General features: G+C 41.2%; 1 protein-coding gene across 1 annotated transcript in view; it reads left to right on the forward strand.

Moving 5' to 3' along the window:
• LOC149439349 (uncharacterized) overlaps window positions 1-21,987 on the forward strand; it is a 70,433-nt gene that overhangs the window by 6,125 nt on the left and 42,321 nt on the right. Inside the window, exons 2-4 of the mRNA XM_089659161.1 lie at window positions 8,297-8,433; window positions 15,231-15,280; window positions 19,764-19,853. Of these exons, the coding sequence (XP_089515287.1) occupies window positions 8,297-8,433; window positions 15,231-15,280; window positions 19,764-19,853 (277 nt within the window). The remainder of the gene's footprint in view (window positions 1-8,296; window positions 8,434-15,230; window positions 15,281-19,763; window positions 19,854-21,987) is intronic.

Below are 21,987 nucleotides of genomic sequence, written 5' to 3' on the forward strand. Positions count from 1 at the left end.
TGTCTCCATGTCTGTGAGAGATTGGAAGAAGTGACATCCAGTCTCTGAGGGGGTTTCAGGCCACTCTCCATAGTGCAGTCTGATAGGGACTCTGTACTTACAGTTGCTGATTCTCTGTACAGTTCTAGTGTCACACAATCTGTATTTGTAGACAGAAGACTTGCTATTCAGAGGTTCAGTGCCCAGCTGCCACCATGTTCTGTTAGTTGATCCTGCTCAGATGCTCATACACTGTAGTTAGTAGCAGACATTTTATTAGGTGCTCATAGCTGCCATTATACATGTGTCTGCATTAGAACTACAACCAAAGAGAGGCAATAACACAGTTGTACCAGTATCTAAGTAGTGAGACCCCTAGAGGCCATACACAGCATATAACATATTGCTACAATAATAATAATACATTTAATTCAATAATATAATCAAACCAAAGTTACTGAAATTTTAAATATAGCGCCAAGTTCGCACATCACTGAGCAAAGTCGCAAAATCGGTTTCAGTGTCTGATGACGAATTTCCCCACGAATCATTATCACTCAATTCTGCAAGTGGTTCTGATTTACTATCGCTGTTCTCTAGCCGGTCTAAAACCGCTTTTGACCAAAAGGGATGCTTTTTGGACTCCATGGACTTTTCTCAGTTTCCAGGCAGAAAGAACAGTAAAAATGCAGGCAGGGCACAGGACAAAGCACTCGGGACAAAATGTATGTGAAATGGTTTGATACAGTAATGTTTTACTATGTGATTTTAGTGATTTTTGTGACTGTCACTTTTTGTCATTTTCAAATTTCCCACCGTTCCGTCCCCCGTACATCCTGACGCTCGCAGGGAATGGAACCCAGAAGACAGATGCCGGCATCCGCCGGATTACATTGCCGGGGACACTGCAGGAGGGACATCGCGGGAGCGCAGGACAAGGTAAGTGACCGAGGGATCGCGGAGCAACGCTGCATGGTAAGCCTGAGTGGTATTGAAACTTTACACCGAGCTACACTCGGGAATACCGCCAGGGAGGTTAACATTGGCTCCTTCTGCTATCAATTTGCCCAGGGAGGAGGAAGACAGCTGCAAGAGCCACTGCTCTCATGCACATCGCTGGATTGGATCAGGCTCAGGCAAGTATATGATGGGGCCGGGGAGGATTGTGCAGCACAGAAAGTTTTTCACTTTAATGCATAAAATGCATTAAGATGAAAACCTTAAGGCTAGGTTCACACCTATTCAGTTTGTGTTTGATCCGTTTCTGTAGTGCGTTTTGCGTTGTGATTTGCACATACATTTTAGCCACGTTTTTGCTGTGTTTTGCTTTTTGTTTTTCTTGTTGCTAGGCAGATTAAAATGCAAAATGCAGCAAAAACGCACTACATGCTTTTCTGCAGCATGTCCATTGAAGTCTTTAGAACCCAAAACGCAACTTTTTGCATTTAGAAAAGTTCCTGACCCTTTCCAAAATATGCACCGGGTGAAAACGCGGAGATGTGATTGTGTTCCATAGGAAATCATGTTAACTGGACTGTACTGCGTTTCTGCAAAACGCTACGGAAAACGCTTAGGTGTGAACCTAGGATAAGGCTTTAGAACCACTAAAGCGTACCTGTTTCTTCAGTGATAACTTTGTTATTACTTAGGATAAGAAAGTAATTCATAAATGTATTTTGAGGACAAATTAGGCTTTTTTTGGCGATACTGTTTTGTAAAAATCATTTTATTTTTGACTGAATCTACAGACAAAAAAAGAAAGAAGTGTTTAAAAAAATCTATTTTAAGTTTTTATTTTTCAAAAATATGCAGTGTAGATGTCCCCTCTGAGGAATGCCGATTACCGGCTCCCCTCTCCTCACGAGTTGTCACCGTGACAGCTCGTGAGGAGAGAAATGCCGATAACCGGCATTTCCGTATTTACATGTGATCAGCTGATCACATGACAGAGCCAAAGTCATCGGCTCTTTCCACTGATCGGTGATCCACTGTGTCCCAGGGACACTGCGCACCACCGATCGCCACGCTGCGCACCCCCGGGGGGTGCACACGCACGGTTAGAGTGGGAAGACGTCATCTGACGTCCTCCCATAACGAGAGAACCACCGCCCGTCCATCATTTCATTATGTGGCAGGCGGGGGGTGGTTAAACATTGCATTGAGGTTGGCTTGTAAGTTGGAGACATCCTGTGAGGACGTTATTCCACTGCACAGCTTGGTGTCATCTGCAAAACTGAAATGGGATTTATAATCCAGACCCTATATTGTTTATAAATATATTAAAAAGTAAGGGTCCCAACACTGAACCCTGGGGTACACCACTGACACCCCTAGACCATTCAGAGTATGAATCATTAACCACTACTCTCTGAATACCATCTTTTAGCCAGTTTTCTGTCTATTTACATACGGATTTTTCCCAAGCCTGTAGACTTTATCTAACACATTAGCCATGTGTGGTGAACTGTGTCAAACACTTTTGCAAAATTCAAGTATACCACGTCTACCGCCACCCCTCTGTCCAAGTATACCACGTCCACCGCCACCCCTCTGTCCAAGTACACCACATCCACCACCACCCCTCTGTCCAAGTACACCACGTCCACCGCCACCCCTCTGTCCAAGTATACTACGTCCACTGCCACCCCTCTGTCCAAGTACACCACATCCACCGCCACCCCTCTGTCCAAGTATACCACGTCCACCGCCACCCCTCTGTCCAAGTATACCATGTCCACCGCCACCCCTCTGTCCAAGTATACCACGTCCACCGCCATCCCTCTGTCCAAGTATACCATGTCCACAGCCACCCCTCTGTCCAAGTATACCACGTCCACCGCCACCCCTCTGTCCAAGTATACCACGTCCACCACCATCCCTCTGTCCAAGTATACCACGTCCACCTCCACCCCTCTGTCCAAGTATACCACGTCCACCACCAACCCTCTGTCCAAGTATACCACGTCCGCCTCCACCCCTCTGTCCAAGTATACCACGTCCACCGCCACCCCTCTGTCCAAGTATACCACGTCCACCGCCACCCCTCTGTCCAAGGTTTTGCTCATCTCCTCATAAAAAGAAATCAGATTTGTTTGACAACTTCTGTCTTTCATGAATCCATGCTGTCTGTTGCTTAAAATATTTTTTTCCAGCAAGAACTCATCTATGTTGTCTTTTATTAAACTCTCAAGTATCTTCCCAACTATAGAAGTTAAACTATCAGGTCTATAATTACTTGGTAAATATTTTGATCATCAATGAACAATGAATTCAACTCAAACATGGGAATGGTCCTACCCTTTAAGAACCCAAAAATGTATGTTTTTGTACCATCAATACCAAAAAATATTCTGATTTTACCAACATATCCCTCAGATTATAGTTTCTCTTAAAGGATAAGTTCACTTTTTTAACAAAAATAGTAAATGCATATTTTTGGCAGGTACAAAAAATGTGCATTTATTATTTTTGGTTGCAGGAGCCTGGAAACCATTGCACCAGCAGTCAACATATTGCTGGTGTCATGCAGGTCTCCTTCAGACCTGCCAGTATATCTGCAGATACACTGACAGGCAGACGCAATAAACTACCACGGGGCTCCACAGCGCTGTGGTAGTGCATTGAGAACTACATGCCAACAGCAGCTAAGGCTGTCGGGACTTGTAGTTCCTCATTCACAGAGGACTGTGAATAAGTGGCGCGGCCGGGTTAGCACGGGGGGGGGGGGGGTGGAGAAGATCCCCCACTAGCTGTCAAAGCAGGGCAGCAGAGGCTGGTGTGTTCATATCATGTAGCATGTTATGAAAGTTGAACATATCTTTTAAATGCTTGAATGAACTTTTGCTGAAACTCAAAAATATTATCTGACAATAAATGCCAATTCACTTTCATGCTGTGAATCTGAGTTGGATTGTAAACAGGTGGGTTTATGTAAAAATCTTTGTATGGTTTCTCCCATGACATGTGCTGCTGCAGTGACATACATTGACAAGGTGACTAGGGACATTGCGGTTTTTATGGACTCTTGTTATTTACATGATCACATTCCTAATAATTTGATTTGATGAAAGGGAGAAGTGATCTGTTATTTAAGCTGGCTGATAAGGAGGGTTATGGGTATTGATGATCCTGATATGTATGAGTCCGAAGTTCTTAGACAACTTTCTGACATAGTAGTATTTAAAAAGTTACCAAATTATCCTATGTGGGGAATTAAGAATAAAATGAAGACATGCGTACTGAGAGATTTACATGGTGAATTAATAACTGAGGATCTTTTTGAACCATCCTCAGCTCCTTACTCTATATGTATTGCTTAAGATTCATGAGGATCCAGAGTCACCTCCAGCTCACCCAATCATGTCTGGAAGAGATTCCGTATTTGCTCTGATGGCATCACACCTTGGTAGATTATTAGTGTCACTTGTAAAAAAAGAATAGGGTACATGATCGGTATGCTGGTACCCAATATGCTATTGAAATATTGAAATTGAGTGGTACATACAGTATACGGATGAACAATTATCATGGTTTGGTGAATTATTTGATGTGATCTTCTCAAACAACTATAACTTTTTTTGCATAATCAAGCTTGAGGTGATTGTAGCCGTATTAGTGCATTTGCGACAGAAACAATTGAGTACTGTCCGTGATACTTTTTTTATTTGCGCTAACATACAATTTTGAGGACAATCTTTCGGGGAATGAAATTTCAAATCCATTCAGGAAAGAAAAACTTTTGAACTAAGATTGATAATTCTATTTGACACAAGAGATAAGGGCCTTGATTTGGACATGGGATTCCTTACTCATTAACCAACAGTTTTATGACTATCACCTCAACCTCAAGCATGACTGCCTCTGTGAGTATTGTCCCCCCCCCCCCCAGACTTTGCTTCTGCTGTGTCTTATCTCTCTCTTTTTTTTTTTCTCCCATCCCCTACATCTCTTTCAACATTCTGCTAAAGCATTGTGATCAGTACTGCTTTGACTTGAAGAAGGGGACACTCCCCAAAAGCTTGTCCTCAAAATTGTATGTTAGTGCAAATAAAAAAAAAAAAAGTATCACGGACAGTATTATTATTATTATACAGTATTTATATAGCACTAAAAGGTTTGCTCAGCGCTGTACATTATAGTGGGGGACAGTACATGAGACGATACAGTAACAATACAATACACGAGGGGGTCAAGGGCCCTGCTCTTTCGAGCTTACAATCTAGGAGGGAGGGGATAGTGGTACAGGAGGAAGTGGCTGTGGGGGATGGAGTGGTAGGAGGAGATCGGCTGTTAGGTGAAGGCGGGGTAGACTTTCCCGAAGAGATGGGTTCTCAGGGTGCGTCTAAAGGTGAGGAGGGTAGGTGACAGTCTGATGGATTGGGGTAGTGAGTTCCAGAGGATGGGGGAAGTCCTGGAGAAGTTCTGCAGTCGGGCGTGGAAGGTGGAGACCAGGGAGCTAGAAAGTAGGAGGTCTTGTGAGGAGTGAAGATTACGGGTTGGGTGGTATTTGGGTATCAGGTCGGTGAGGTAGTTTGGGGCAGCGTTATGAATGGCTTTGTATGTCTGTGTTAGTAGTTTGAATTTAATGCGTTGGGCAATTGGGAGCCAGTGGAGGGAATGACAGAGGGGGGTGGCAGATGCCGAGCGGTTGGTAAGGTGGATGAATCTGGATGCTGAGTTCAGGACAGACTGAAGCGGGGATAGTCTGCGATGAGGTAGGCCAGTGAGAAGGGAGTTGCAGTAGTCCAGACGTGAGATAATAAGAGAGTGAACGAGTAGTTTAGTAGTGTCTGGGGTTAGGAACGAACGTATTTTGGAGATGTTGCGGAGGTGGAGCTTGCATGAGTTTGCCAACGATTGGACATGGGGTTGGAAGGACAGGTTTGAGTCTAGAGTGACACCTAGGACTTTGGCTTGTGGGGTGGGACTGATGGTGGCATTGTTGGTCATGATGGAGAGGGTGGGGGGGAGGGGGGCACGGGCTGGGGGGAAAATCAGGAGCTCGGTTTTGGAAAGGTTCAATTTGAGGAAATGGAGCGACATCCAGTCTGATATGTCGTTCAGTAGGTGGGTGATACGGGCGGAGACTAAAGGGGTGAGGCGAGGGGTGGAGAGGTAAATTTGCGTGTCATCGGCGTAGAGGTGATAGTTGAAGCCGTGGGAATGTATCAGTTTGCCGAGGGAGGAGGTGTAGATGGAGAAGAGAAGGGGCCCGAGTACCGAGCCTTGGGGGACCCCAACAGAGAGGGGGAGAGAGGGAGAGGTGGTAACGTTATAGGTAACGCTGAAGGAGTGTTGGGATAGATAGGAGGAGAGCCAGGAGAGAGCGGAGTCTCTGATGCCGAGGGAGTGTAGTTTGTTAAGGAGGAGGGGGTGGTCGACTGAGTCAATTGTTTCTTTGCAAAATCAAAAAACAGAAAAGAGCTACAACATGCAAGGAGAGAGTACTGTGGTAGGAAATCAACTTTTCGTAAGGACATCAAATGTGTTAGCAAGTTCAAAGGCACATGGCAAGAGCATAAAATTGTTTATGGACAGGAAAAATGCTGCAAGTAAGCTTTTAAAGTACTGCAACATATTACCCTCTCTCCTCATATAAAGGGGGTAAAAGAAGGGAGTCAAAACTGGGATTTCCATGTACCACAAGGAGGATATACACTACAAATTTGATAACAAAATCAACATCTTATCTTTATTACATAGTTCAAACATAATAAAAGTAACACAGTAGCCAGACTGCCATATAAATTTGGATAATGCATGAATCAAATTCCAAACATGGCATAATAGGTGGATGTGTTTCACAGCAGCACTTGCTTCTTCAGGCTCCACGCCTTTTGGATCTAACCAATATATCTCTAAAAATATAACAAAAATACATCAATAACCAACATAGTAGAGATATTTAGAAAAATGTATGCCAAAAATCAAAGATACAACATTGCAAATTAAATTACAGCAACTCCACAAATGAGAAAAAAAGGGGTGGGGGGAACACAGGTACCTCCTGGTGATGTGGCTCCAAGCTGTGAGGGGGCAGTCAGTTTACCAGTATTATATTCTCAGAGATTTATTGGTTGCCTCTGAAAGACATGGACCCTGAAGAAGCAAGTGCTACTGCAACCTAGCTATTTCAGCCAAGCAGCTTTTATTTTTTAGGAGTGCCACCTCCCCAAAAGTACTATAACATAAAATTATGAATGATGGATGGAACTTTGAAGGCACCAAAAATGTATTCACAAATAAAATGCATAAAGTTTATTGTACATAGTTTAAAATAAACAACATAGCTCCATTACAGAAACCACATATCAAATCAATATCAAATCAATCCACTAAAGAGACCCATAAGGTCACTAATACATGAATAGAACTCGCACTTCAACTTCAGCCGTCTTCCTCAGGGGTAGATAGGAAGGGTAATTTCTACAAAAGAACAATAAAATAACCAAAAAGTACAAAAATATGCAAAAAGACTTTTTACATGAATATATTATAACGCATTACATATTGCACTCACAACGTTGGTGATAAGAATAAAGCCACTCAGGGATGCGTCCGCTCCTCATCGGACACCCAAATGGGTCAAAGAGGGCACACAGAACTAAACAGATAAAGAGGAATATAATTAACTATGCATATATATATACTGGATTGCTGAAGATATTCTAACACAGAAATACAAAGGGGTTATAGTTTACTTGTGCAAAAACAGCAAACAGGGTCTCAGAATGAGAAACAGTATCTATGGGGTCATAACGCAGTTCCTAAAGCGTGGGGCGATATATAAATGTATGCGGGATGAAGATTAAAAAAAATGGATCCCCACGTCAAGAATCTCCAAAAAAATATAAAGAGGTCCAAAGTAATACTAAATGCCTCTGGGAAACGCGTTGATCCATTTCACCATTTTGAGAACTGAATGCATGCACCAGTAATAAAGATGTAATAAAGATTTGTTTTTGTAATAAAGAGATGTTTTTATCAAATATGTAGTGTATATCTTCTCTGTGGCACACTGAATGTCCGGCTTTTGACTCCTCTCTTTTCCCCCCTATATATTAATAGAGAGAGGGTAATACATTGTAATGTTTAGATTGATGGGATGGTGCCCTGATGGGAGTTTCTGAGGATCCCACCATTCTAATATCCTGGTTAAGCATTTAAAGTACTTTGATTTTTTTGGTGCTTTTGCCTTTTTAAAGGCCTACTTCTTGTTTTTTTTTTTTTTATTCCAGCTTACCTTCAGTGCATAACTAAGAAACATGCTGGTCTGTTCATGTGATGAGTCCTCACTTTATTCTGTTTTCTCTAACAGAACGTTAGCCATCTGGATCTTGTGGCTAAATCCTCCAGTCACGAGGATAGAAAACTTATAGGTCAAAAGTACTATGAAGCACAATTGCGGCTCATGCGCAAAGGAGGTGAATATACCATAGTCGAACACTGGATAATGTAAGTTCATAACCAATTTATTTCAGATTATACACTGGATTAGATGGATGTTCCTGAGACAGCTTTGGCCATCAATTATATCTAAAGCCAAAGCTTGACCTCTTGACTTTTGAACTTTTTTTGCCATTTCTGTATCTCCACCAGGGAGATTTACTCTCTCTTTTTGTCTAGGTGACTTTTGTCACTTAGAATAAAAGTGAGAGAGAGTTAAACATTTTGAGTAGTCACAAAAATAGAAAAGAAATATTTAACGTTTTACTTCTTGTTGTGTCTGTCTGTCAGGGCTCCGGGTATGACCAGAGGTGTGTGTACTGACACAGGGAAACGCAGGCTTCAGATATGGTATAAATAAGACAATTTATTAAGACTAACAATACAAATATAAACGCAGTGCACCAAACCCCAAGCTAACACAAATACATACAACAAGGTGAAACAAACCCAAACCTAAACTGATATAGATACACAGGTACATACACATATAGAGCACAACATAGTCAGGCAGGCCGGGTCGATAACTATCGGGCAGGTAGGTACAGGAGGAGCAGGCGGAGAGTAGTCAGGGTCACAAGCCAGGGATCAAACAGGAGAAGTCAGCAGAGGTCAGGATCAGGCAGGGTCGGCAACAAGTCAGGCAGGAACAGGAACAGGAATGCAGGTTACAAGATACAGGGGCCCATGGAAAAACACACACCAAGGCCCAGACTGCAGGTCTGGCCATCCCTTAAATACACCACCTGCAATCAGCCCCAGGTGATGGCTAATTGCTGAAGTGAACCTCTGGTTGTTGAGAGCACCCGCTGGCCAGCCCTGGTACTGCAGCCCACAAGGCAGGTGAGTCCCACCACTATTGGCAAGTCCATTCCTGACACTGTCAGACAGGATGGGAAGCTAATTTTCATCAATGGGTTGGCAAAAAATCCCCAAAAATGTAAATGAGTTTCACCTAGCGATGCACTGATACCGTTATTGGTATCAGTGCCAAAACTAAGCATTTGCTCGAGTACTTGGGAAAATGCTCCAAACCAATAGCTTTTTTCTATTCCATTGCGACTTGCATTGACTTCTGTTAAATCAAGTTGCAAGCTGTAATGAAATCGGAGGTCCAAATTGCACTGATCTGTGGCTCTGAAATTATACTGAAGTAGCGTGATTCCAAAGCACCACTGGTGTGAACCAGCGCTGAGCCCTGGTCCACACTAGTGCAGCTTTGAAATCACACTATTTCAGAGCGATTTCAAAGTCACAGACTGTTTCTTCATAGTTATAAAGGAACAGTAATAATTTTTCATTGGTCTAAAAAAACGGTGACATGACACTAAAAACAGGTAATTGATATCGATGAGCACTTAAGAAAAAGTTTTGGTACTCATACTTGGTCTTAAAAACTGGTATTGGTGCATCCCTATTTTTAACCATTCCCTACGCCATCAAAAACATACAAAAAGTTTTGGCTTTAAATATAATTTAACCTCTTGGTGGGTCAACCACAGTGCTTTACTGCGGCAGGGTGGCGGCTGCAGGCACAGTTACATATATATATGTGATTCTGCCTCTTCCGGGTAAGGAGCGTGCAGTGTGCCCCCCGTAACCACTGTGTCCACACACAGCAGATTACTGTTTTCAGTAATCAGTATGATCGCCATGATTGGCCATATCGATCACATGATAACAATGTCAACAACCTGTCATGAATGGCTTTCCACTCATGAAGAGCTTGCTTACTGTTGTGAACTGTGATTGGCCCACAGCAATCACATGGTACCTGGCTACTTGGACCATGTGATTACCTGTAGCCAAACACAGATCACAATCAAAAGCAACCCATTTTTGACAACTAAAACTATTTCTTACACAGTGATCATCATTGTGTAAGCATTAACAGTGTACAAAAAAATCCCTGATCATTCCTCCAGACTAGTACAATGTCACAGTGGTGACAATGAACTACTCTGATGACAGGATGTAAAAAAAAAAAGTAAAATAGTAAAACAAAAAGTTTGAAAATTGAATATAAATATTCTAGGTTCCATTCCCTGCCAGGGACACAGTACAGTAGTTTACAGTCATTCAAGTCAGAAAACAGGCAGAGCATGTCTTTTTGTGGTTTATTTGCTGATTTAACTTGGGTAAGGTGTGGGTGAGCCTTGGGGTACTCCAAATGTGCAGAGATGTAATAGAGGACACTTGTAACTTATCTGCTTTTTCAGGGCTCGACCATCCCCTTAGATTCAGAAATTAAGAGAACGACAACGCAAAAGTAGTAAATCAGGTGTATAAAATCCAAAAGCGCCTCCTACGATAAGGAGACACATGAGAATCCCATCTGAAGAGGAAATTCTCAGAATGACTCTGACACGTTTCGAAGGGGGGGTCCCTTCTTTATCAGAGCTAGGGAAGTACATGGGATTCACATGTGTCTCCTTATCATAGGATGCGCTTTTGGATTTTATATGCCTGTTTTATTACTACTTTTTTAAGTATATCTCCTAAATCAATAAATTTACTAACTGTTTACTGAGGTAGTGTGCAAGGTTTGTGCGCTCTGTTTTTGTTCTCCACTACAGTCTGTAGTTGACAGTCCAGAAGGCCTCAGCCATCATGCTGGCTCTCTTACATCAAGAAGAAAAAAGTGCTGTTCTAGGCTTCAGACTATTTATACACCTGAAAATACATGAGAATAATGCACAAAGGAAATTGGTTTGCCCTAAATAGTCCAATGTCTATGAAGATATTAATAAATATCACTCCAAAGTCCCATAACATGATACTTGAAACAGTAAAATCTTATTGAGTCCATCCGCTAAGGGCAAGCTCGTTCTTGGAGCAGAACCTGATTTTGGCATATGTCAAACTGGAAGGAACAGAGAAAGCACTTCTAAGTGTTTATTAAGATAACATTTCTGGAAATGAGGGCTGTAACGCACCGTGGACCGCAGCACTTGGCGTGATGATGTCATCAGGCATAGTGCAATGCGTTTCCAAACATAAAGTCTGAAACAGACAGGCGTGCTCTTTTCTCAAGCTTTTTGGATGTGGGATGCCTGCAAGCCAGCTTCCTTGTTCCTAAAGAGTGGTACACCCGGTTCCCTGTGTCATTCTTTCCCCAGACTGCGGTGATTATTTTCCAGTTGTTTTTAACTGATGTGCCTTTGATTTTTTTTACTACTTTTATCTTAATAAATTTTAAGTGAATCTACACTTAGAAGAGCCTTTTCTGTTCCTTCCAGTTTACCTATACAGCTCTTAGCCTTACCCTGTTGGTCACTTCCCTGAGCATGGATTGGCTGAGGCTGTATGAGTATTCAGGCCAGGGTCTATCTCTCCCACCCACTATATTCCAGAGCTCACTGGAATGAAGGGGGAACACCAGCAGCACCGATAATAGCCAAAAGCAATTGAGCACTGATACAAGCAGGTCAAAAACAAAATTTACCTGAACTCTAGCAACCTAACTATAAGGTTGCTAAAATGGCATACACAAGTCTGGTGGTTGTCCTTTCATGTAGGAATATCAGTGCCCAAAATATCGCTGTCTTTATTGGGAGAAGGCATGTCCAAGATGTCCAGTCCAGTTTTCCATACATAGTATGAAGCATGTAAAAGTAAAACACCAAAATGATAAAGTGTTTAAAGTGGCGCTGAATAAATAATCAATAATAAAATTCAATAATAAAAATGTATCGTGAATACCCATAAACTTAATAGTGACAACACAAACTTATGAACTGTTCGTGATTACTGTAACAAAAAACAATTAAAATAAAATAAAAAGTGATGAACAGTCCATGAAAAGATATAGTAAAGTGATCCAAAGTCCATGAAATTAAATCTTCTATTTCACCATGTGCAGTAGACTGAAAACAAAGTGCTTCATAGGATTCCCCCACATGGATGTAAACTCATCACAAATATTTGCCTTCCACGTTCGTGGTTGGCCAACAAACTTCCTGGGACACTTTTTACATTTATAGATGGATTATAGATCACTCGAGATAAAGATTCCACACCTCCGATTTGTTGGTAACAAACGCTGTCGCGTCACTTCTAGTCACGGGCCACGTCACTTCCGGTCGCCGCACTGTCACGCCCTGACGCATTTTGTAATTTCCTAAGAGTAAGTCGGAAGTAACGAAACGCATCAGGGCGTGACGGTGCAGCGACCGGAAGTTCATGTCCAATGGCCAAGTATTTTAAATATCGGTAATTTTGTTGTGATTTACAAGTTATACGCTATTGTATTGTATGTGTCATATTGCCATCCGCATTGGTTTAAATATTCAAATAGCTATTTATACAAAAATAGGGTGTTTGTTTGAGTCTCAGCCAGGTGTTCACTTTTTGGTCCCTATATTGATAAATTACCGGTGACTCCTCCAACCTTATGAATCATGAGGAAGTTTGATTAGACTGTTGGATTACTAAAGAGGATATTAAAGTGGATCTTCACTGCATCTGAGCACCACTAACCAAAAACACTATTTAATTTTAAATATTCAAAGCAAACTCCCCCATTCATTCATGTCTCTATGCTATTTTGTTACGAAATCACTTTGAAAAACATCTCTAGAATTTCTGACTGTGGCCATCATGAGTAAGGGCAAATGATTCATGTAGCATTTACTTCCTGGAGTCCATCTACCCTTATCTCAAGCATGCTTATAGGAGAGTTTGCTTAGCTGAGAAAACCCCTCCTCCTCTCCTACCCTCCTGAACACTCCTGGGATACATGACAACATTTGACTCAAAGAGTTTGGAAAATGGGACTTTTTAGGCAACATACGCACATGTAAAATATAAATAAATTTTTATTACAAAAAAGATTAAAAAGCTGATCAGGTCAACAAATTTGGTACATACAGCTGAAATATGAATAAACATTGTATAGGCGATTTCCAAGAAACACGCTGACTTGCTGTGAAGTTAGACCCTCTTTCTGAGGGATGGCAAAGAGGGAACGACGGCAAGTGTTTCTTCAGAACTGCGCCTTTCATCAGGGGTAAGCTGAAAAAGGAGGATGGCTAGAGAGCATTCATCCAATTCCTTTGCATTACATATTTCGCCAAAATTTGTATGTAGAAGAAAGAGTAGGAGATTCTTTTCCCTGTGTATCCACCTCCAGCACCCTAGGGTGTACCAGGCTAAATGTGGCCCAAAGATGGAAGGGGGGGAAGGGGACACCCCCAGATCTCTCACACTGAGGTCACCCCAAAGCACACCGGGACCAAGTCAGGGGCTAGGTTGCCAAGGAGGTCTAATAGTGCCAGAATGTCTAGTGTCCAAGGACAGGAACTGCCACTGCTTTCAAATGTGATAATCAAACAGTAATGCCAGGACAACATTTGCCTAGGCAAGAAACCAGAAAGTACCTGAAGAAATGTAAAAAAAAAAGTATTTAACAAGTACATTTGATATACTTTCCTATCTATTCACTAATGCTAGCAGCATAAGGATTAAAAAGAATCAATGTTGATTGGGAGAGTGAAGTTCCTCTTTAAAGTGGTTGTAAAGGCAGAAGTTTTTTTTACCTTCATGCATTCTATGCATGAAAGTAAAAAACCTTCTGCATGCAGCTCCCTCCCTCTCATACCTGATCCCGATCTTGTTCCAGCGATGTGCACAAGAGCTCTCTCTGCTCTCTCCCTTCTCATCGGCTCAGAGGCAGCATCGGGAGCCACTGGCTCCTGCAGCTGTCAATCACAGCCAGTGAGGAGGAAGTGGGGGCAGGGCTGAGCCGCACTTTGTGTGTTTTATAGGGAGAATGTCACCAGCACACTGAGGATAACCAATATGGGTCCATAATTTTTAATAAATGATCACGTCGTTACAGTAAGGCAACGTTTCGGAGTCTTGCAGGACACCTTCATCAGGCCTGTGTCTTATAGACAAACAGAGCTGGCTTGGGAGTGAGCATACAGGCATGCCACTATAGGAAGCTGCTTCCTATGGTGGCACACCAAGAAGAGGAGGAGCCAGGAGCAGGAAAAGGAGGATCAAGGCTGCTCTGTGCAAAACTATTACACAGAGCAGGTAAGTATAACATGTCTGTTATTTTAACAAACATAAAAAATCAAGTTTTACAAAAAATTTAACTAATATAGAATATAACATATTAGCAATAGCTTTCCAATTTAAAAACTGGCTAGGTGATAACTTCAAGCCTTTAAAGAAGTGGTTGAACAGAAATCAGAGGAGGACTGGACTGGGGGGACATTCAGCCTCCAGTCAGCACTAATAAAGATATATTTTGCTGGTGTCCCTAAGTGGTGATTTTCCTCCATTCAAATATTGATTACAGCAGGACCTGCAGTTAGTGACACATGCTGGCCTTTATGAAGCTACCAGCTCCATGTTCAGACCAGCATTTCCAGAATCAATGGAAAGTCAGCATGCCTTCCAATTACAGCGGTACTGTGGCACACGTTTTATGGTCATCATAGTTCAGTCCACAAAAATCTTAACCATGAAAGGGCCTGTTGTTTTGTCTCCTGAACAAAGGTTCCCAGTACTCCCCAGATAGACAGGTTAGCTTTTTGCATGTAGGCGCTGTGTAAACAAGGATCTGAATTAAAGTAGGACACCTTCCATCAATGTTTTTTTAAAAAAACAGGTCTTGGACACATGAATTAATACCACAAGAGAGGCATTTGCCTGTCCGTCCATAGGCAGTACATGGGTGTAAATACATCTGCTTGGTCGCTATTCTTCTAATGTTTCACTCTGTATACAGTTTGTATCTCACTTCTTCCACACTGTTAAATCTTACTCGTTATAATTTTTCTTATTTTGTATTGCAGACCGATGATTAAAAGCGTGGGAAATACCTACGGGCAGGGATTAAGGGCAGGTGGGTGCCAATTACAATCCTTTTTTTTTTCCTTCTTTGAATATCATGCTTTTTTGTCTTTTTGTCACCCACATTTTTATTTTTATTTAAAAAGTGTTTATTTATTTTGCATTTATAAAACAAGTACAATAACAGAGAAGGAGACAAATGATAAAAGGAACCCCAAACTAAAACATAGGAGTAAGGGTTACATGGAAAGGGGATGGACGTAGTTAACAAGTCATTATCAGGCCATGAGCCCCAATGAAGATCACAAATAAAAACATAACATGACAGATCAACAAACAGAAGCAATCAAGCACACATTTAGCCATACCATACACAACAGACACAATCACACACCAACACCTGTCATCTACATTTTTTTACATTTCTATACCTAACCTCCCAGGACTGAGATACAGATTCAATCATTTTATTGGTTTTCAACAAAAGGAGCTTACAAAACAAGCGTATAGATGAAACTGGCAAAAAGTAAAGGCATAAAAGTATAATGAAAAAAGGGTAGATAAGAACATAAAATATGTATACAACAGTCATGCTTAATATGGAATTATAAAGACAGGAAAGGAAAAAAAACCTTGATTATTACATATTACATAATGATTAGGTATAAACATTACATAAAGATACTGACATAATGTAACCAGATTTTCAAAGGAGGCAATGAAGTGTATGATTACGGGTGCATAGATTTCTAAAATAATAAAGACATATTAAAACAAAGAGGAGGCAGATGAGCAGAGTATATAATTTTAATTTGCTTACAGTGTTGCATGGCCGCGCAATTGCCAGTTAAAGTAGTACACTGCTGAATAGCAAAAAAATGCCCCGGTCATGAAGGAGGAAAACTCTTCCAGAGCTCAAGTTGTTATGTTGAGAGATGATTGAGAAACATTTATCCACTACAGAAAATAGTGTTTTGTTCATCCACATAGAAGGAAAGTTCAATGTACATGCATTTTCAATGGGTAAATTGGTATGCACATCTTTTATAAATAAACCACGTGTTGTGCAGAGCACACGAGATCACCATTTTTACCAAACGTACCAAACAGATATACCAAAATGATTCCAATGGTATAATTAGAAAAAGGAGCAAATTAAGAGACGTTCAGTGCTAGAGTTTACATACACTTGAAGTAGGATCAAAAGGCACTTGATATTTCATTTGGTGATCATTATTAACTATAGATCACAAATATGTACTTCTAACACACCGTTAGAATGGAAATACAGTTGTGTTCAAAATAATAGCAGTGTGTTGAAAAAAGTGAATAAAGCTCAAAATCCTAATAGCTTTTATTTCCATACACACAAATGCATTGGGAACACGACACATTCTATTCCAAATCAAAACATGAAGAAAAATAGATCAAATTTGTGTTGTTCCTCTAAAAAAAATTGAAGAAAAGTGAATATTAGACTGTTCAAAAAAATAGCAGTGTTTGTATTCTTCTTTACAAACTCAAACATTCACTATATAAACTGAGAAATGTTTGAAGATTTTTCTTTCCTTTGAATCACTTAACCTCCCTGGCGGTATGATTATTTCAGATTTTTGGTGCTGAAAGCGGTACCATTTTTTTTGCATGGAAATATGTATTTTTTTTATTGTAGGCTGTAATTTTTAGGAAAAACTCACTGAAATCTGTCCGAACAAGAGTCTAGTAAACATCCCGGGTATGATAAAATTTGAAACACAAAATCATAAATTATAATTTAATAAATAATCATAAAAATAATATAAAAATAATAAAAAATTTAATTCAATAATATAATCAAACCAAAAACACTGAAATGTGAAAAAGAGCGCCAAGTTCGCACATTGCTGAGCTCAGTCGCAAAATCGTTTTCAGTGTCTGATGACGAATTTCCCCCACGAATCATTATCACTCAATTCTGCAAGTCGTTCTGATTTACTATCGCTGTTCTCTAGCTGATCTAAACCGCTTTTGACCTAAAGGGACACTTTTTGGACGCCATGGACATTTCTCAGTTTCCAGGCAGAAAGAACAGACAAAATGCAGGCAGGGCGCAGGACAAAGCACTAGGGACAATATGTATGTGAAATTGGTTGAGACAGCAATGTTTTACTATGTAAAATGTAAAAAAAAAAAAAATGACATTTTTTAAAATTTTTAAATTTCCCGCCGCCGCCGGTGGCGGCGCCCGTACGTCCCGACGTCACAGGGACAGGACACAGACACCGGATGCCGGCATCAGCCGGAGGAGATGGCCGGGGACGCTGCAGGGGACACATCGTGGGAGCGCAGGGTAAGGTAAGTGAAGAACACATGCCGGAGCAGTGCCGCAGGGTAAGCCCGAGTGTAGCTCGGGGTTACCGCTTTTGGTACTGAAATGTTACCCCGAGCTACACTCGGGAATACCGCTAGGGAGGTTAATGAATATTTCGTTGTATAAGCACTGTTTCTGAGAACTGCTGTACATCTGTGTTGCATGGAGTCACCCAACTTCTGGCCCCTGTGAACAGGTATTCCAGCCCAGGATGATTGGACTACATTCCACAGTTCTTCTCTATTTCTTGGTTTTGTCTCAGAAACTGCATTTTTGGTGTCACCCCACAAGTTTTCTATTGGATTAAGATCCGGGGATTGGGCTGGCCACTCCATTACGTCAATCTTGTTGGTCTGGAACCAAGATGTTGCACGTTTACTGGTGTGTTTGGGGTCGTTGTCTTGTTGGAACACCCATTTCAAGGGCAGTTCCTCTTCAGCATAAGGCAGCATGACCTCTTCAAGTATTCTGATGTATTCAAACTGATCCATGATCCCTGGTATGCGATAAATAGGACCAACATCGTAGTATGAGAAACATCCCCATATCATGATGCTTGCACCACCATGCTTCACTGTCTTCACAGTGTACTGTGGCTTGAATTCAGTGTTTGGGGGTCATCTGACAAACTGTCTCCGGCCACTAGACCCAAAAAGAACAATCTTACTTTCATCAGTCCACAAAATGTTGCGCCATTTCTCTTTAGGCCAGTCAATGTGCTCTTTGGCAAATTGTAACCTCTTCAGCACGTCTTTTCTTCAACAGTGGGACTTTGCGGGGGCTTCTTGTAGATAAGAAATAATAAAATCAAGCGCTTGGTCAAGGGAAAAAGAGACACAATGAATGAATAAACAAGAAACATACTAGCTGCTAGCATAAAGGTCACCTCAGGACATAGCAGTATTAAATATATAATTAAATGCAGCGCTAGTATATTTGTGACACTCACAGAGTATATCAATAAAAGTACAGTAGATATAAAGTTCTCAAATAATAAGTCCAGAATATAGTGAAGGTTCTGTGACTCCTGTGGCGGTGAAGAGGAGTATAGATGTACACTAACCAGATAGATGAAATGCTTGCGCATGGAGTATATAAGACCTACTCCGGGTACTCAGGGTGTGAATCACTGGAATAGGTAGTAGTCATCTAAGCCACAGCCACCAGGTGTCATGGGTCTGTAATACATCAGGGGTCTCCTGGAATGCCGACTTCCACCACCAGAGGGGTTTTTTTAAACCTTGACATCAGACTTAAAGTAGGCAGGAATCAGGTAGACTTTCAAAGAATGGGGCTCCCATGGAATAAACAGGGCCCCAGACAAAGCTTCTGATAGTGTAGTAACTTTAATGCAGTAAGTGATAAGCATACAAGGAAAAACACTTACATTAGAAAATACAAGATGGCCACCGGCTGTGTGTAAAAAGCCATGCGGTGTAGCAATCAATATAGTCCAGTAGAGGGCACTCCCTGATGCGTTTCGTGTATAATACACGTTATCAGATAGCTTGGCTTCACATAGGCGTCTTCTAATTGTAACAGTACTCACAGGTAACTTTACACCTTCTTTGATCTTCCTGGAGCTGATTGTTGGCTGAGTCCTTGCCATTTTGGCTATTCGTCTATCCATTCAAATGGTAGTTTTTCACTTTCCCCCATGTCTTTCAGGTTTTATTTGCCATTTTAAAGCATTTGCGATCATTTTAGCTGAGCAGCCTATCATTTTCTGCACTTCTTTATATGTTTTCCCCTCTCCAATCAACTTTTTAATCAAGGTACGCTGTTCTTCTGAACAATGTCTGGAGCAACCCATTTTCCTCAGAATTTCAGAGAGAAATGCACTGTAACCAGCATGTACAACATTTGCTGCCTTCCTTCCTTAAATAAGGGCAATAATTGTCACCTGTTTTTCAAAGAATGAATGACCTCACTAATAGAACTTCACACTGCTATTATTTTGAACATGCCCCTTTCAATTAGTGATTCAATTACACAGAATCAGCAGCATGCATGTCATGACTGTTGGGTCTGTTGGATTTCTATTACTCTACTACACCTGCTAGTAAATTATTTGCCATGTAGAAATATCATTTCTACCAAAAACAGTGATTGATCAGGTTAGTGATGTCTGACTGCTATTATTTTGAACACAACTGTACTTATTTCAGAATTTTTTTTCTAATAGGTGGCATAAAATTGTCAGCATTTAAGATGGAAGAAGGATTTATGCTCCTGGAGATCAAGATTGCAAAAATGACTAATTTATACCTGGCAAGTGAGTATAAAGACGCCGAATTAAAGGAATCCTTTCATAAAAGCTGCCACGGCTGATTTTGTATTCTGCTCTGACTGACATGCTGACTTTCTGGCCTCAGAACTGGCAATAATGTTCATGTTGTGGTGATTGCAATCTTTCTTGGTCTACCTGACCTTGGCTTGGTATCAAGAGATCCCCGAACTTTCCACTTCTTAATAGGTGATTTAACAGTACTGATTGGCATATTCAAGGCTTTGGACATCTTTTTATGTCCTTTTCCATCTTTATAAGTTCCATTACCTTGTTAAGCAGGACTTTTGACAGTTCTTTTCTGATCCCCATGGCTCAGTATCTAGCCTAGTCAGTGCTTCCCCATAAGAGCTAACAAACTCATTAACTATTTATACACTGACACTAATTGCAATTTAAAAAGCCACAGATGTGGGACAGTAACCTCTAATTGGCATTTTAACCCGTGTGTGTCACCTTGTGTGTCTGTACCAAGGCCAAACATTTCAGGGGATGTAAACTTTTGATCATGGTCATTTGGGTGATTTCTGTTATCATTATGATTTAAAAAGGAGCCAAACAACTATTTGATAATAAATGGCGTCATATGATCATCATCCTTCAATAAAAGAGCATTTTTTGGCATGATCAGTCATATTTTCAATATCAATGCCAAAATTTCACAATTTCTGCCAGGGTATGGAAACTTTTGAGCACAACAGTATGTATATGCACATATCTGTGCATATGCATGCATAAAATGATGCCCAGCGAATATGATTTTTCAATTTTTTTTACTGATCTATAGTCAGAAATAAGTTTACACGTCTGTGTGTACAGACCCATTAAAAACAATAGGCTGCAATAACTTTCACACAAAATTTAACAAAAGAGATAATTAGGCTAGACTCATCCACCTCACCAACCGCTCCACCTCTGCCACCCCCCTCTGCCTATCCCTCCACTGGCTCCCGATTGCACAACGCATCAAATTCAAACTACTAACCCTGACCTACAAAGGCATTCACAACACTGCCCCTAACTACCTCACCAACCTGATTCCCAGGTACCACCCTACCCGTACCCTTTGCTCCTCACAGGACCTCCTTCTATCTTGCTCCCTGGTCTCCTCCTCCCACGCACGACTGCAAGACTTCTCCAGGTCCTCCCCCATCCTCTGGAACTCATTACCCCAATCCATCAGACTGTCACCTTCCCTCCTCACCTTCAGGCGCTCCCTGAAAACCCACCTCTTCAGGGAAGCCTACCCCACCCTCACCTAACAGCCATTCTCCTTCATTCCTCCTACCACTCCATCCCCCACAGCCACTTCCTCCTGTACCACTACCCCCTCCCTCCTAGATTGTAAGCTCGAAAGAGTAGGGACCTCTAACCCCTCGTGTGCTGTTTGTTGTTGCTGTACTGTTTCATGTATTGTCCTCCCCCTCTATTGTACAGTGCTGAGCAAACCCTTTGGTGCTATATAAACTCGATGTAATAATAATAATAATTAAAAAAACAATGGGCTGCATTTAGATCAGTAAAAAAGTCTAAATGCCTAAAAACGTGGTGTTTTTAGGTGTCCGTGTAAGCTTTAGAAGAATAGTTTATATTCTGTCCTAACTTCAAAGTATTATGATAATAATATTTTTAAAATATTTTTTTTATACAAACCAATACATATATTGAGAAAATAGTTTTTATACGCAATTTGTTTCTACAAAGTAGAGAAAAGAGAACTAAGGCCTTGGGATATTCAAGCTCCTTGCAGATTAACCCCTTGACACTGAGCGCACGCAAATATGCGGCCTCTCGGCATCTGGGCCTTGACGCTGAGCGGCCGCATATGTGCGTGCAATTAGAAAATACATATGTGCTGAAAGCGCGCGCCCTGCATGCTCTCAGCACATGTGTCCGTGACTCACGGAAAGATCCCGATCTCCCCTTTCGATCGGGACCTTTTCCGATCATGTGACCGCCGTGACAGCGAATCACAGCGGTCACATGACCCTAAAACCCCGCCCGCCTACTGGCTTCTAAAAACTCTTAAAGGGCCCAGGAGGTGCCAGCGCGAAGTGGTTAAAAAAAGATCACCAATTAATTAATTTATGCATTAATTAAAAAATATATTTAATTGTGCATT

The sequence above is a fragment of the Staurois parvus genome, unplaced genomic scaffold (assembly GCF_062004578.1).
Source record: "Staurois parvus isolate SC_StPar_1 unplaced genomic scaffold, SC_StPar_1.0 ptg001133l, whole genome shotgun sequence".
Classification (NCBI taxonomy): domain Eukaryota; kingdom Metazoa; phylum Chordata; class Amphibia; order Anura; family Ranidae; genus Staurois; species Staurois parvus.